This window comes from Pleurodeles waltl, chromosome 8 (genome assembly GCF_031143425.1).
Source record: "Pleurodeles waltl isolate 20211129_DDA chromosome 8, aPleWal1.hap1.20221129, whole genome shotgun sequence".
Lineage (NCBI taxonomy): Eukaryota > Metazoa > Chordata > Amphibia > Caudata > Salamandridae > Pleurodeles > Pleurodeles waltl.
In genome coordinates this window covers 359,972,698-359,988,936 of record NC_090447.1, presented here as the reverse complement: position 1 = coordinate 359,988,936, position 16,239 = coordinate 359,972,698, and the positions used below count along the sequence as shown (strand labels likewise).

The 16,239-nt window shown below is 40.9% G+C and overlaps 1 protein-coding gene across 3 annotated transcripts in view; it reads right to left on the bottom strand.

Annotated features, from left to right (window-relative positions):
- The window catches only part of RPGR (retinitis pigmentosa GTPase regulator), a 427,988-nt gene that overhangs the window by 25,849 nt on the left and 385,900 nt on the right, over nucleotides 1–16,239 (bottom strand). For all 3 annotated transcript variants that reach the window (XM_069204238.1, XM_069204236.1, XM_069204237.1), the window contains 2 exons: nucleotides 10,058–10,330; nucleotides 4,763–4,799 (listed from right to left, as the gene is read on the bottom strand). In XM_069204238.1, coding sequence (XP_069060339.1) covers nucleotides 4,763–4,799; nucleotides 10,058–10,330 — 310 coding nt within the window. The remainder of the gene's footprint in view (nucleotides 1–4,762; nucleotides 4,800–10,057; nucleotides 10,331–16,239) is intronic.

Below are 16,239 nucleotides of genomic sequence, written 5' to 3'. Positions count from 1 at the left end.
GGAGACAGGAGTGTGACCTGAAGACCTCAAGTCATAAATATGCCAAAGACAACACTGCACACAAGTAAGTTGGAGCTCTATCTTTTTTACAGACAATAAGAAGAAAATCTGTTCACTCAGCTCTCCCTTCACTGCCTCTGTAGGTGATTTTGTCTCTCAAAGACAGTAAGGGTTCCAGTAATTTATCATGGCTAGTTATGCTTGTTTTATTTCTTCTGCGGACTAATGACATGATATGTCATATTAAACATGTAATCTGCAGCTCAAATAAACTTGTACCTTTTATCACTGAAATTGCTGGATACTGGATGGGTGAGACAATGTGTGTTTGTTTGAATAAGTGTTTGCAGGGCTGGACTGAGTGGCTGAGAAAATGTGGGTGTCTGTGTATAAGAGTTGTGTGAATGGCAGTGGATGACAATGTGGATGAGTAAATGGGTAGGTGACCAAAGGCAGTGGGTGAGTAGGTGAATGGAAATACGTGGGTAGTGAGGCTCACTCACAAGGTGCAATTCCGTCTTGTATTTGTGCCCCACCACTGCTTTCAGTCACCAGCCACCACTGCTAGCATGCCCTGTAAAGGATATTTTCCTCATCAAGTGAGAGGATGTCCAAGCGGCAGTGCTTTTTGAAAACGCTCTTATGGTAATGATGGATTGTTGGCTACAACTCAAAAGGGATTTTTTTTCATTAAAAAATCGACTTCTGAAATAAGCTATGGTGCTGTCAACTTGGTAATCAAATGCTCCTCACTGAGTGAAATGAGTGGATAATATAATTCAGTTTCTGTTCAAGTGTTTACAAAAAACATTTACTTTTTGGCTATGTAACCTCATGTTTTCCCAACATTTTTTGTATTCATTGGTCTGCTGAACTCTCACTCACTCACACAATTCGTTTCTGGTCACCACAGCATACAGTAAAGGCAATGAGCCAGCTTACTTCAGCCTTTGGCTCTCTTCTCTGCCAGCGACGGCATTTTGCTTGTTCATATCTACTTAAAAAAGTAGTCCACTTCGTTGCCATGGCTGTTTGGCCAATCTCTGTTTTTATTTCTGCTTCCCATCCAAGTTTTGATATTTTTGCAATTGTTTACTTATCTTTTTGCATACATTTGCATGCCATCTTTAGACACTAACAATTTTTTTAACTATTCATTACTTTTATTGACTGTTACACCCACAGGCTTGTTTTCTTTGCTAGTGCTAAACATATATTTAGAGAGACAAGTTAGTTCTCAGTGAGGAAGTATTTGTGATTTGACAGTACACAGAAACATTAGAAATAAGGTGAACTCAAAGAATGATTTCTATGAGCTACATGTTAAAGAGAGTTTTTAGTGGAACATAGAATGCTTCTTATTGAGCCTAGAGCTAAAATTGCTGGAGACAGCACTAAAAAGTAACACAGATACCACAACTCTCAAGCCTAACACCAGTCGCCGTTAAAAAATGCCAAACACCTATTTCCCTGGGCCGAGCAATATGTATGCTGACATACCCAGAACATGTAATCTGTGGTAAAAACATCGGACCCATGTGCAAAGCCATGCAGGCCGTTGGCCGTGCTTTAAGGCAATACCAATGGCAGAACGTGAGCAAAACAGCACAACAAAACTTAACCTGTGGTAAGACAGAAGTATTTACATTTTGTAGAGGACTAAGATGTAAAAACTGTAGAAACTGCTATAAAAGTTGGGGTAAATACTGCACTGCAGTTTTAAAAGAATGGGCGAATTTTCTATTTGGAGTTAATTTGCATGCATTAAATTGCCATGCCGCGCATGCAAAGATGTTCAATGCGCTGCACACAACCGTATTAGTGGCTAGGAACACAGCCAAATCCTTCCAACTATCCATTCAGTGTGTGGAGTACAAAATGGCAACATCACCAGCAGAGGCCTGCTGAAAGTAGAGTCACCGCAGGTACTGCCTGAAGCAATACCTGGTGTAGCATCCACACTCCAGGCCAGACCTCCCCAAGCTGGGGACGCAAGGGTTATGGGTGTCAGCTGCTGCAAATGGCTGGTGACACTACGCATATGGCTTAAAACTCAAAACATTGCAACATTATTAACCTCACATGAAGGAACAATAGATTAGATTGGGACTAAGGGAAGGAATAAATGGTGGTAGGATGTCACCGACTGCACTTCACTTTGATAGTAAAAAATAAAGGGGAATAGTAAAGAGGGTGTATCCACAGGACGGAGGGAGAGCAGATAATGTGCATCGCCTAGCCTAGCACTGCGTGCTCAAGGGTGTAGTACACAGTCATATGAGCAATTTTCAGTCCTGTAAGAAATTGAAGGGCGTACTCACATGTTAAGAATCAAAGAGAGCCAGGACTTTGGACTGACACCTGGTTCAGATGGGAATCCACAAAAGAAAGACACCACGCAGAAAGGGGTAAGCACCATAAAGAAGCTGCCAACCTCTAAAGAAAGAGGGGCTGGGCAGCTAATGACAGTGATGCTGATGGCACAGCCTGGACATAATGGAGTGCATGCATTAAACTTTAGGTGGCAGTTTTTTTTTTTAGAAGTTTTTTTCTGGCCCTGCGTCCTGCTTCAGGCAATTATTAACCAGTTGGTAAGGCTGAAGAGTAACACAGAAGAGTAGTTTACACATTTTGCAATTAGTGAAAACTGGAAAAGCCTATCTTAACTGTGTTGGCAGAAATTAATGGACTCTGACTCGAAATGGAAATGTGCTGCTGGAGAATGTGAAAGTTTAAGTTTATTTCGATTTGCATGATTAATTAAAATCATGGCAAACATTACAATTAGAAAGAACCCTGGAATTAAAAGAACAGTATCATGCAGATTACAAAAGGAACCACTGACAAATAAAAAGCATGCACTAATGCATGATTAATAATAAAAAAGTACCAGCAAAAAACCCCATTCATAATAGCAGCAGCGGGAGATAATATACAATACAGTGTATAAAAGATACCGTTAACAGGACAAAATGCACACTGTCACCTAATTAACAATATAGCAGCAAAAACCCCATTCATAATAGCAGCCACGGGAGATCGCAGGTAAGCTTAAATAAATGTTCAATAAAAGTGCAAGTGCTAAACAGAGCCTACAGAAGTGATAGAACCATTCGCCTATGTATACTAAAATTAAAATGTAAGATGTGCCATGCCTAGCTTTGTGTTATGGGCTTGTAACATAGCAATTGTCATAAACTTAGTGACTCTTGCAGTAAGTTGACAATAGTTACCTTTCAGAGATTCAATTACAGCTGTTTTGCAGACCCTTATGCTCAACTGCATAAATATTGGAAGAAGATAATATCGTCTGGACGAAGTTAAAAAAGAAAGGGCACAAACATAAAATATGTAAAAGTTTCTCCTGCGTATAACCACAGCCCCTAATTAAAACATCCTAGGTGCCAGTCTGATGACTGTACTTGTATGCTTTTAGTGGTAATAAGCAGACCCTCAAGCAAATTAGTTGGGACTTTGCTGTAAAGTTTATAGGAAATGACAAGTACTCCAGAAGAGATAGTGGTTGATACAGAGAAATTTTCAGGTCGGCATGCTTTTTGATGTTAATATAGATTAGGTCCTCATGAGCTGACAAGAGCCTAGCTTGCTTCATCAGTGCTTTTCCCAGACTTTTCTGGGGCACTGCAGCCTTCAAAATGTCTCTGCAACCAGACGAACTGTGGCTACCTGGATAAGCTTGTAGGTATCAGATTGCAGATCCTGTGTAATGTCCCAAAAGAGTTTGGCAGTTATTACAACCCTGGCGGTCCAAGACCGCCAAGGCTGTTTTAACGGAAGCACCGACAACAGGCTGGCGGTGCTTGCAAGGTCATTACGACCGCAGCGGTTGCGCCACATTCGCACCGCTGGGGCCGGTGGTTTCCCACCACATTTGCCCCGGCGGTGATAATCCAGGGCAATTACGAGTCCCCGACCGCCAGCCTTTTCCTGGTGGTTTGAACCGCCAGGAAAAGGCTGGCGGTACGGGGAGTCACAGGGCCCCTGGGGGCCCCTGCACTGCCCATACCACTGGCATGGGCAGTGCAGGGGCCCCCTGACAGGGCCACGTGCAGCTTTTCACTGTCTGCATAGCAGACAGTGAAAAGCGCGACAACACCGCCAGCTCCATTTGGAGTCGGCTCCTGTGTTGTGGCCGAGATCCCCGCTGGGCCGGCGGGCAGAAACCAAGTTTCCGCCTGCCGGCCCAGTGGGGATCTCAAAATTACCGTGGCGGCCGCCCGGTGAGGGCCTTTATTTTTAATAAACCCTGCTCAGTTAATGCAAGCTTGGAGCACATGGATAAGAAATTGGCAAACAATGTATAGTTTTGTTGAACCAGGTTGAACTCCAAACGGATCTGTGCTTGTGTAGAACATGCTGGTAGCTTGAATAAGCGCCTAGAGCATGTGAAAAATAACGGCGGCACCCACAATAAAATGCAGTATCATATCTCTATATATATGCCACTGTACCGTAAAACTCTCTAAGCAATGGCTACTGGCTATAAGACTAAAAGTGGGAGCGCCACGAAACACCCAAATAAATAAAAAACATGTGGTGCTTATATTGCTTGCACAGGATACATAGCAGGGTTTTTCGAAATCAAAAAACATAGATCGATATCACAAGAATTTTGTTTGTTAGAAAATCAAAATTAAAACAGTGCTTTATTTTTTGGTTATTTGCCATGGTTGTGATTTGCCAGCAAGTTCTCTTTAAAATGCATGCCACAAGAATAAAAGGTAAACATGACTATACACACCTTCCGGGCTCTCATTATTCTTGGTTATCTTTTTCTCCTGAAAATGAAAAAAAAAGAAGTAAGGCATTTAGACCATACAGATAAATATTATCCCTACAATTATGCCTGTAGCTTTTTTTCTATAGTACTCCAGAAATGCATGGCCATACGAATCTTTCTGATTGACAGTACTTTCTGCACCTAATTTAATTCCACAACAAGCAACCCTAAACTCCTAAGTTCTGTTACCTGTAATCATACTTATCCCCTGCAATTTTATGGAAACAATTCCCTCCATTCCTACAAGACCTGGTCTATTTTTATATATTCCATGATCAACAAGCATTTGCAATGCAGTGGGTCTCGCGTCTGCTGTTGTAAACTCCTAACCGGACTTTTCTTGCTACATAAACTAAAAAATTAAAAGTGAAACAGTTTCAGTTAACTAACCGGACGATTCTTGCCACAAAGTGAAAATGAAAAGTAAAACAGTTTCACATAAGCAAGCCGATGGCCGCCATGAGCGCAAAGCAGACACACAAAAGGAAACAGAATTTCGCTCGCAGTGAAACATATCGGCAAAAGTGCAATTATCCATGTAACCTGCAAAAGTGCAATTATCCATGCAACTAGCAAAAGTGCAAACATCCATGTAACAGGGTCGATGTCATGCAAAGCACTCAACTAGTGCCCAGCGAGATCAGCCTACCTACGAAATAAAGAGAAAAAGTAGTCCAGAAACCGAAAACATGGAGCCTCATATGTTTACAGTAGTTGGCCGGTGCGCTCGAGGCGGGCTAAACACCGGAAAAGGCATGACGTATGCATGACTTTCACAAGCCCACGAACCAACTAAGCTGATGGGCGTGATTAAAACCCCAGAGAGAGATTACATCAGGGACAGGGCGCTTTGCACTAGACCCTAAAAAAGAGACAATGTGGTGCCCCCACATGTAGAAACTGCTCAATTACGTTAATTTGCATTAATCTCAGATGTAACTCTGGAAGCAAGATATTAGGCACATGAGCGTGGCTATATTGTGCCAGTCAGTGTAGTGAGGAAGAGGTTAAAATTCTTCAGTCTCCCCTTGCAAAGTAAGCGAGAAGCTTCCACACTTTAGCTGGCAAAACACACTTTAAATGCAATGAAGAATATTAAACTTTTTTTTCTGATCAATATGTAATCTTCCAGCAAATTCCTTATCATGAACCTTCAGATTGGATGTGTATTTTTTCAGCAACATCTGTATTCCATACGACTAGGATGGAAAGAAGTTGAAGTAAAGAAAAAAAAAAACAACAAGAGAATGATCATTATTGAATAATGAATAGGGCTCAACAGAAATTATGTGGTAGGGTAACGAGATATGGTGAGGAGGATTACATTTTGTATCAGAAAGAACACTATCAAAAGTAAGTAACATCTTTTTTAATGTATTCTACTCCTACATATTTTGCATCATGAATCACTCCGAAAGCAGCATCATACAAAGATGCAGGGCTGAAGTCTCCAGATGTTAACTATAACACCACACAGTTGTGAAGCACTACTCTGGCGCACCAGATTCAAAGCATTAGTGCTTAATGAAGGTGAGGAGAGATCACAAGCAGCCGTTTGATAAAGATAACTCACTGGAACCCTTGTAAGCATGGCTGAGGAAGTAGCACACCATATTGTTCATTGTCCTATGATTCTGTCTGGGGCATTATTTTTACAGAGTTCATGATGCAGAGACTGACCTTGCTGAAAACTATCTGCCTATGCAGTTCTTTCAGTTTTGTTCTTTCAAAAGAGTTAATAGGTTGGTCATCCCTAAGAAATGTTTTGGATCTTTCCAAACAGAAGCTTAAAGTTCTGCAAAGAACCAGCGTTACTCCATTTTAGATTGCACTTAAAGAGTACAAGAAGATGGCATAGATATCCTTCAGTCATTAAGAAATTGTGATGCTGCAATGGGGAGAAAGGCAGGTCTGGCTTTTAACAATAATCCATGCAGACAGTGCTTACAACACACATATAAAGTAATAGCTATGGGGAATGCGGTCTTATTAGATGTCCTAAAGAACATGAGTATGCCGTATCAAATAATGAGCCCAAAGGTAGGTTCAGGTTCCACACGGAATCACAGAGAGAAGAAGCGTGGGAGTTTTGAAGTCCCTTTAAGAACTTTTGAAACTGCAAATGGAACTAGCACGGTGGAGAAGCCAAATCTAGAGTATGGGCCATACACCTAAGCTCTGTTTCACATCAGCGAGTTGACCAAATTCTTTACGAAGAGTCTCTATTGATTACATTGCATAAACATATGCTGTTTGGACATTTCCCCAAAACTCCTAAAGAGTGTACCTAGACACATTTTCACAGCACCACAATGAGACCCCTCCCCGGGGAATGTTGAAACATCCATAGTGTCAAGCCCGATCCTTGTGACACGTTAGCTTTGTCATTCCCACCTTTAAGTGAGGATGAAAAGGATGCTCTCGAGCGTTCTGGTAAGATCTACAATTTGCTATACAGCATGGGACTAACTTGTCATTAGACAGGTGGCACGGCATGTTCATACTACAAAGACTGCATGAAACAAACACTGTCCTTTTTAGGTTATGGACAGGGGAGCTGGTAAAAAGGCAATAGCATAGTATTGTGAATCTGTAAGCATGAAAATGGCTCTGTCCCAAGATTTGAAAATATAACTGTATTTCACTCTATGTTGCTGTGGATGTTGAGCTTTCTTGAAATTAAAACCATTCTGTGTCCAGCCCAGCTCCAATCAAAGCAGAAAGGAATTTGAAGCATGTGAATTTTTGGATTGTGCACGGGGCCAGTTAACAATTAGGTGAATTAAAAGAGAGGGACCGTACTTGAGAACCTGCAACAAGCATATATGTGGATAGAGGACAGAGGACAGCAGTGCTGCTGTATCTTGCCTTGTTGTTCTATATTATGCTTCAGTTCCAACGAGGCATGGTCTATTTTCTGGTTTCTGTGACAGGTACGAGTGCTTCAGGGTTCCACTTGCAATGCATTAGTTCGGTTGTTGTCTTAAATGTGCTCTTGTTTCATAGTAAGCCCCTTTAGCCCCACCCCGTTTGCTGGCACTCTTGCTTAGCGGGATGTCTTTCTCCCCCAATCGCAGTCGTAAGAACTAATGTAGCATTTAATAATCTGAATTGGCCTTTGTTCTACAGGGATGCAACTCTGTTGGGCACGCCTGATGGATGGATTCATGTACATTTGTGCATGTAATAAATAAGCCCTGCTCATAGTTACTGCATATCAGTGGGATGCAATCAGACATAAGCAGCACTTAGCCAGTAAAGCAGTCTATTCATCAAAGATGAAAAGGAGATGTGTGAGTGAAAAGACGTGAGTGGGCTGTATAAGCAGTTTACTGCTCTCAGGGTTACAATACAGCAGCAGATATTGCCGGTTGCCAGGTATTTGGCTTAGTTCTACATAAGTAGTAAATGGACCATTGTGTAACATGTATCTGCATACTACAATGCCAGTGTTTTACCCGTTTTCTACAAATGGCCACAAATGCATCTAGGGAAATACTAGTATTCAATCCAGATACGTGATTAGTGGATAAGAGAACTAGAATTACAAAAATGGTAAATCCTCAATTATGTATTTAGACAGCACGTGGTGCTGTCTTTCTTCAACAGTCAGGAAACTGGCGGATGAAGTAAAATTGCCGAGAGCCGTTATGTCCCAGGAAAATGCGTTAGTCTTTCAGAGAACATTTGTAGAAAACGATCCCCACAGTCGAGTGAACCAACTCTATCTTACATATGCAGTTGAGCTCAGTTTGGAACCAGGGGCAACATTCTCCATACACCAGGTGCCAAATCTTGCACTCAGGTTTGATGCACCTGATAAACAACATCACAAAACATCAGTTTGTCTCAATTCCAAGCATGTGTGAGAAACCTGCAAAACATTTTTCTTAACACATTTTCTACTACAAGAGCAAACATGCAGTGGTTGATAAGCCAGATGTATTTTCAAATTAATTGTTTGTGCCAGTCATTACATCACACTTCCCAGAATTTGCACTGGTTCCAACTAAAAGTGGAAGGTCACCTCATAAAGGTAATGATTATGGGTTTAAAGCAGTGCCAGAGGTGTTTACCGTAGTTCTTTGCAAAATTCGGGTTATGATAAGCAGCTCAATCGTGGGAGAATCTGTACCCAGTTCCCTAAAAAGACGAATTACCACTCCTCTCCTAAAAAACACAACTTGTCACTCAGAACCTCAGGCTGTTGCCATTCAATCGCTGGTCTCCATGCAGTGCAAAAGGAAGTAACAAAACATATTTCCTGGCAACTGGCAGATCCTACATGACCATAGGCAGTCAAGACTTTTACTTGCTTAAGGACGGACGACGGCAGGAACAGGATATATATATATATCTCTCTCGCTCTCTCTCTTAGGATCAGGTTCACTGTCAAGTTCTGACAAAAGCATTAAAGAAATGCCTGATGTGGTAAAAAAATAATAATAATAATAATAAACAAATGTCTGTATAGAATATTTTCAGAAGATAAACGACTGAATATAACATAAATGTAATGATTAAGTGTACTTTTGAGACATGGAGAGGAGGAGGAGATGTGGCCTAGCAGCTGGGTAAGTTGAAACCAGGAGACCCATGTTTGAATCCCAGCCTCAGCGCATGACTTTACATTGTGTGATTCTTAGCAATCTCCCTGTCCCTAAAAAACACATTGTGAAATGTAATGTGTGAATTCTATTTGTGTGTTACCATTAACGTACAACTCTTTAGCTTTCTAGCTAGGTTTGAGCTATATAAATACCAATACATGTATACATAGATAAAATCGTACTCATGCATTGCAATGGAACAAATTCCAAGAAGGCGGAATGAGAAAAAGAGTTAGGGAGATACACTCCTTTAGGTGGTCCAAAATATGATTATCCACTGATAAGTTTCAAAGCAGCACCTGAAAGGGGCTGACTTAATTGAGCCAATAGATGAAGAACGAACTCCCAAAGCCTGTTATCCGTATATTCTAAACAACTGGTCACACAAACAGGTGCACTCTCAAGGCAGTGAATTACTATCATCCTCATTGTAATGTCCCTACTAATCTGCTGCAGCAGCCTCCACACAGGTCTCCATCTCAATTCGCTCATGAAACTCCAGAGAGTCCAAAACTAAGCAGCTTCGCTTCTTTGTCCTAAATTAGCTGGGTCAAATCTCTCTTGTTGTTAATTCTCTCCATTGGCTCCCAGTAGCTGGCTTCAAAGGTCTTAAGTGTAGTGAGCTCCCTCCCAAAGAGTAACTTACCTTCCCAAGTATTGATACACTGCTGGCATGGCTTTGGTCGCCACTGTCTGGCTTAATAATGTGATCCTGCTCTTTAGTCCTAGTTATATCAACAGTCTCGGCCTTCTTATCTTCCCTTTCCTCCTCCTCTTCGCCCTCATCATCTTCTTCCTCATCCTCCTCTGCCTCCTCCTCCTCCTCTTCCGCCTCATCTTCCTCCTCCTCATCATGTGTATCCTCTTCCTCTTCTTCTTCCTCACTCTCTTCTGTGCCTTCATCTTTGAGGTTCTGCTCCTGTGACAAACCCAACCAGAGTCCAGTTACAGACATGTCCCATAAACAGCTGCTCTGTAATTAACATTTGTGTTACAGTCATGTTATTTCTATGTTTCTCACTTGCCATCGTCTAGTAAACTACACAATACAGTAAATTAAAAAAGCCACATCTTGGAGAAGATAAGTTGATTTTGCACATTTAGGATTTACACAAAAGCTGTACTTTCACAATTCACAAGATTTTTGCTTACGTAAATGTAGATATATCCACACTAGCAAAAATGTGTTGCTTTATGTCTAAATAAAAATACATTCTATACTGTATAGCAATTTATTTAATTTTACACCAGATAACTCAAGCATTAATTCTTTGTGTTGAAATGTGTTCTTCATTCTTTAAAAAGGCTGAATTCAGCTTTACTAGGGCATGCAAGCCAATTCGATCAACAGCTCTCTCTCAGCAAAAAAGGTACTGGAGCACTAGTTGTAATTGGGGATGGTGTGAAATCCTATAATAAAGGTATTATATACTCATTGGTGATCTGGCAAAATTCAGGAATAGTAAAAAGTTTAAAATACTATTCATGCACACGTAGCAGGTTTAGAATGTTCACATACCAGTGTAAACAGGAAGGCTGAAAATCTGATGGCAACTGATGTTTAATTGAGTAACACATAAATCAATCTAGCCACATTATCTCTGCAAAGAATTAGTGGTAAATAAACTTTGAAGCCAAACCCTGGGTTTATGAATCTAGGGATAAAAGTGATGCTCCTCTAGCAGTTTGGACGAGGATCGAAAAGTTGGGAGATCTATGAGGACAATTATAAATTAACAACGGGTAAAGAGCGCTTTCAGTTCTACTAAGCATGTATATGTATTGGAGTGCACCCAGACAGTGGTACACACTGCTACAATTACTTGGATTACTTTTCTACCTTAAAATGAGGATCAAATAGCTGTAGTAACCACACTACTGATAGTGGCAGAACCACATAATATTGACAAACCCTTAAATCTAAGGTCGCAAAAGTGGATACATTCCCATCTGAAATTTCTCAGATATGTCAGTACATTGTTCCTCCTTTTCTTACCATATTGTATAAGATCTAGTCAGGTTAACCTTTGACAGTTTCCTAGCATTTTGCTGAAAATGTCAAACTATAAAGCAGCATTTTTCTCACCTGGCTGAATTATGTCACTTGTATATTTTTCTCTTCAATCAGCCCAAATTACTGCCAGGCTGGGAAACAGCTGGTCACAGGAACAATGCAGTGGTTCTGTTACACTGGTCTAAGGTTAAGGGCGCCCCACTAGCATTAGTACCATAACATGCATAAAAGGCATTTTACCAGGTTGTGTGAGCATTGCTTTAGGCACTGCTGCAGACTATAGCCATTCCTGTCCAAATTTTCAAACTGTAATAATAGTCAAAGCTTTTTTTTTATGTGAGGTAAATTTCAGGGATGCTTACCCGCTTGGTATATGTGTTAAATATGGAGCCATTAATCCAACTTTCAGCACTAACATGTCAAATACCACCTACAGTCCCTACTGGATCTGAGATCAATAATTTAGTTGATTCAGATGAAATCCTTTTTCTATAACCAGATTTACTTTATTTTTTTAAAAGTTTCGCCACACAGATGACATCCTTATCAGTACCCTCTTCACTTATCACAGCAATGCCAGTTCTAGAAGATAAGGCGATGTCAGATAAACTGAATATATCACAGACCCAGATATCTTCTTGTGGGGCACACAACTGTATGGATCCTATATGTGTACAGCAGACACCGTGCATACATGCTACTCTAAGGAGAGTAACAGTTTATTTTTTAATGTGAACAATTTTTCTTTAATAAAAACAATTGGAGTGTTAATACTGTTGGAGCATCTACAATCCTCTATTATTAGGATTGACGAATTCAACTAATATCACAATACTTAATACCAAATTGCTAGATCTTTCTAGAGGATTTCTCCTTCATGTACATAGTCAATTCTTTAAACATCTCAACTGTGTCATATTGACATTTATATGAAACATAGAAGATCTAGTGCTACGCAGCACCACTATTTACTCCTAATCTAAGGTGGCTGAACACTGCAGGCCCAATCACAAACTGCATACTACTAACATACTACAAAATGCTATTCACAAATCTACATATGAAGGTCTATGCCTCTACTTCTCCTATCTTTTCTGTGCAGAAATATCTGCATACATAAGTATATATTTTAGAAGTAAATGAGGGAGGGTCGAGAGGGCTGGCTAGAAAATGGAGAACTACTACTAAAAGGACATGGTTAAGCGAGGAGTAAGGAGGGAGTTTAGGGAGGGACATGCACCCACCGACCCATTCTATTCATAAACTGCCCATCTACAGTTAGTTCAGCCAAAAAGGACACCAAACTTTCATAAATGTACTCCAGCTCAGAGCTGTAGTAAATCAAGTGCCAAACATGGCTAACCACTGGTACTCCATCATCCTCCCATAGAAAATAACGGAAGAATGGACTTAGAATAAAATCCATAGAAAATATGTTAACATACATGAAATAATTTAAACTATTTAAAAATATTAATATTTGTCAAAAATTGACTATAATTAAAACATAATTATGTTAAAATATTTTCCTAACATTTTATAAACAAAGACATAATTTAATATTAATATGTATTAAACATAAGGAAAATATATTTTTTACTTTAGGTGGGATGTTTTGTAAGTTAAACTTCAGAAAAACAATTCTACTTTAATTTATTCAAAATGATTACATGTTTCTTTTAAATCTAAGTTGTTAATGCTGTACATTTTTATATTAGGTCATATTAAAAATAAATCTATGCAATTAACATTAATATTTAACATAAGCATCTTTTTTTTATTTATTTTTTAAAGTTTTGTAAACTTTTTTCCCTATACTTTACCATATAGAGATATCTGCCCAATTGCAGAGGTCTCTGCGAAGTTAGCAGAACATCAAATACAGCCATCAAGTCTTTACTAGTAGTAACACTATGGTCTTATTTTACGTTTTTACTAACTCTATTCCAGGGGTCGGGGGGGACATGAAGGTCTCCACTCCTGGGCAATTTCATACTTGAAAATGATGAATAGACACAAATCCTAAGGTTACTCACAAGTCTAAACGTAAATTACTTGTAGTAAATCTACACGTGTAGATTTACATTTATAAATAGGCTCCTACCCTATTTTTTGTTCTACCCTGGTCCGGCATATATTTAAATGAATAAGGGTGTTGTGCTTGCTGCACTATGGCACAGGGTGTTTTTTGACTCTCAACAGCAATTTTATTAGCTTAATCTGTAACTTCTGGTTGGATATTCTAACCAGGTTATTTACTAGACTCTGGAAAAACGGTGCCAAACATATCCAGAAATTCTAAAAACTTGGGAGTTGGACACTTTGGAGGAATATATCGATACTCTCAATTTTTTCGGTTGGGGAGTGTTAAGGGAAGAGAAATTGTTCACTGGATGTAGTGTGATAACAGTATCATGAAGCTTTCTGGGCTGCAGAACCAACATCGCATCTCTTGGAAGAATTCTTTGTGTTAATTTTCACCATTTTTTAATTGTGGCTGAGAATGGAGTACGCTAACCATTTTGGTTTTGGATTTTTTTTGTCAACCACAATTTTGCATACCAGGGACCGTATTACATATATGGTGCACTTTCCCTATTTGCACTGTGGTGTACCTTTAAAGAGGTGCGTCTTGGGCAAACAGGGAAATTGTACCATATTATAGAGGATGTGCTGTCAGCAGGGCAGCCGCAGACTCGTGCTGCCCTTGGAGCAGCACTTTCAAGTAAAATACGGAGTAGCTCCTTCAAAGCTGCTGCATGTTTACTGTGCAGTCAGCAACTCACCTGCACTATTAAGAGCAGAGAGAGATCCCCTTGCAGGCAGGTGCAGTGAGTGACGGCACCGGCCTGCAAGGGGATCTCTGGGGGTCCATGGGAACACTTTTCTCCACTCCAGAGGGCTGTCTTTAGGAGGTGCACTGAAAGCATGCCACCCTTTTGTAGAGCTCTTTCAGTGCACCTCCAAAAGGCATGCTTGCCTCTGCGCCCACGTCTATAATGTGGCACGGGTACAGACGCAAAGAGATTCCATCATTTGCATGCTGCCACATCCCCAAGCAAATGAGGGAATGCCCTATTGAGATAGTACTGGCAGTACATGTGTGCCAGCGCTATCCTTATTACAGAAGGGGCCAGACAAGCACCTGCAACCCCTTCTGTAATACCAAAGTCTGGGGTTCACAATGCAAGTGTACATGCTCGTTGCCCCCCTGGGGCACGTTCTATAATACGGACCAGATGGGTATGTAGCTAGTTGCCTGATTCAAGATTAATATGTAAAAAAGTGGAATCAGTGACTACCAGTCCCTCTAGCAATTTTATTGATGACCAACATGTATGCTTTTCACTGTAATGTACAAGTTACTTACCTTCGGTAATGATATATCTGGTACAGACATATTCTAGTTGCAGATTCCTTATTAGGATTTTCCACTAGGTGTCAGACTGGATCCGGATTCATTCTTCGAGCAATACCCTTGCGTGTCGGTAGGTGGCGTTGATCGACTCCGCAGGCGTAATTGGCATGGTAGTTGCCGTGATGACGTCGGGAGTAGTAGATAGACGCTGCTTCAGTGCAGTGACATCACTTTCTTTTCACGACTTTCCACGCCGAAGCGCAGAGCCACGAAGAACACTGAGATTGGTGCGCCAGAGCTAAGACCCTGAAAGGGGAATCCCTATCCCTAGAAATCAGTTCGCAAGCAGGGAGAATAGGTGGGTATGTAAGGAATCTACAACTAGAATGTGTCTCTACCAGATGTATTGTTACCGAAGGTAAGTAACTTGTACATCTGATAGAGACTTCTAGTTGCAGATTCCTTACCTTAGAATTGATACCCAAGCAATGCTAACCTCGGAACCAAGATCATACTAGAAAGTCCTGCAGGACCGAACAACCAAAGTAGCCGTCCCGATGGACCTGACTGTCCAGACAGTAAGGTTTAGCAAACATGTGCAAGGATGCCCACATAGCTGCCTGGCAGATATGCAGGACAGGAACTCCGTGGGCTAACGCAGTGGACAGTTGCTCTGGTGGAATGAGCGTGCAAGCCTTAGGGGGTTGCTTCTTGGCCAAAGCGTAGCACATCTTGATGCAAAGAAGTACCCATCAAGAGATGATACATTTTTACACCGCCTTCCCTTTCTTTGCACCCACATATCCAACAAAGAGTTGATCATACACCCAGAAATCTTTAATATGATTTAGATAGAACGCCAACGCTCTTTTTGAGTCCAGATGGTGGAGTCTCTCCTCCTCATGAGAAGGATGTGGGGGTGCGTAAAAAGTAGGCAAGGTGATGGACTGGCCTACATCAAAAGGTGAAACAACCTTGGGAGGGAAGGAAGGAAGCCTTAGTGCGCAACACCACTTTGTCACAGTGCACAGACAAGTATGGGGGCTTTGAAGAAACAGCCTTAAGTTAACTCACTCTGCGAGCAGAAGTGATGGCAACAAGAAAAACAGTCTTGAAAGTAGGAAGCCGTAATAGACAATTGTGCATCAGCTTGAATGGAGTACACATTAAGAAAGCAAGGACAAGACTGAGGTCCCACTGAGGCATGATAAACGGAGTGGGAGGAAACAAATGGGTGAGACCTTTAAGGAATCGATTGACAATAGGAGACTTAAAGAATGAAGGCTGATCAGGTAACCTAAGAAAGGCTGAAATAGCGTAGCTGCCTGGCAGATATCCAGGACAGTAACTCCGTGTGCTAACGCAGTGGAAGCAGCAGTTGCTCTGATGGAATGAGCGTGCAAGCCTTAGGGGGTTGCTTCCTGGCCAAAGCGTAGCACATCTTGATGCAAAGAAG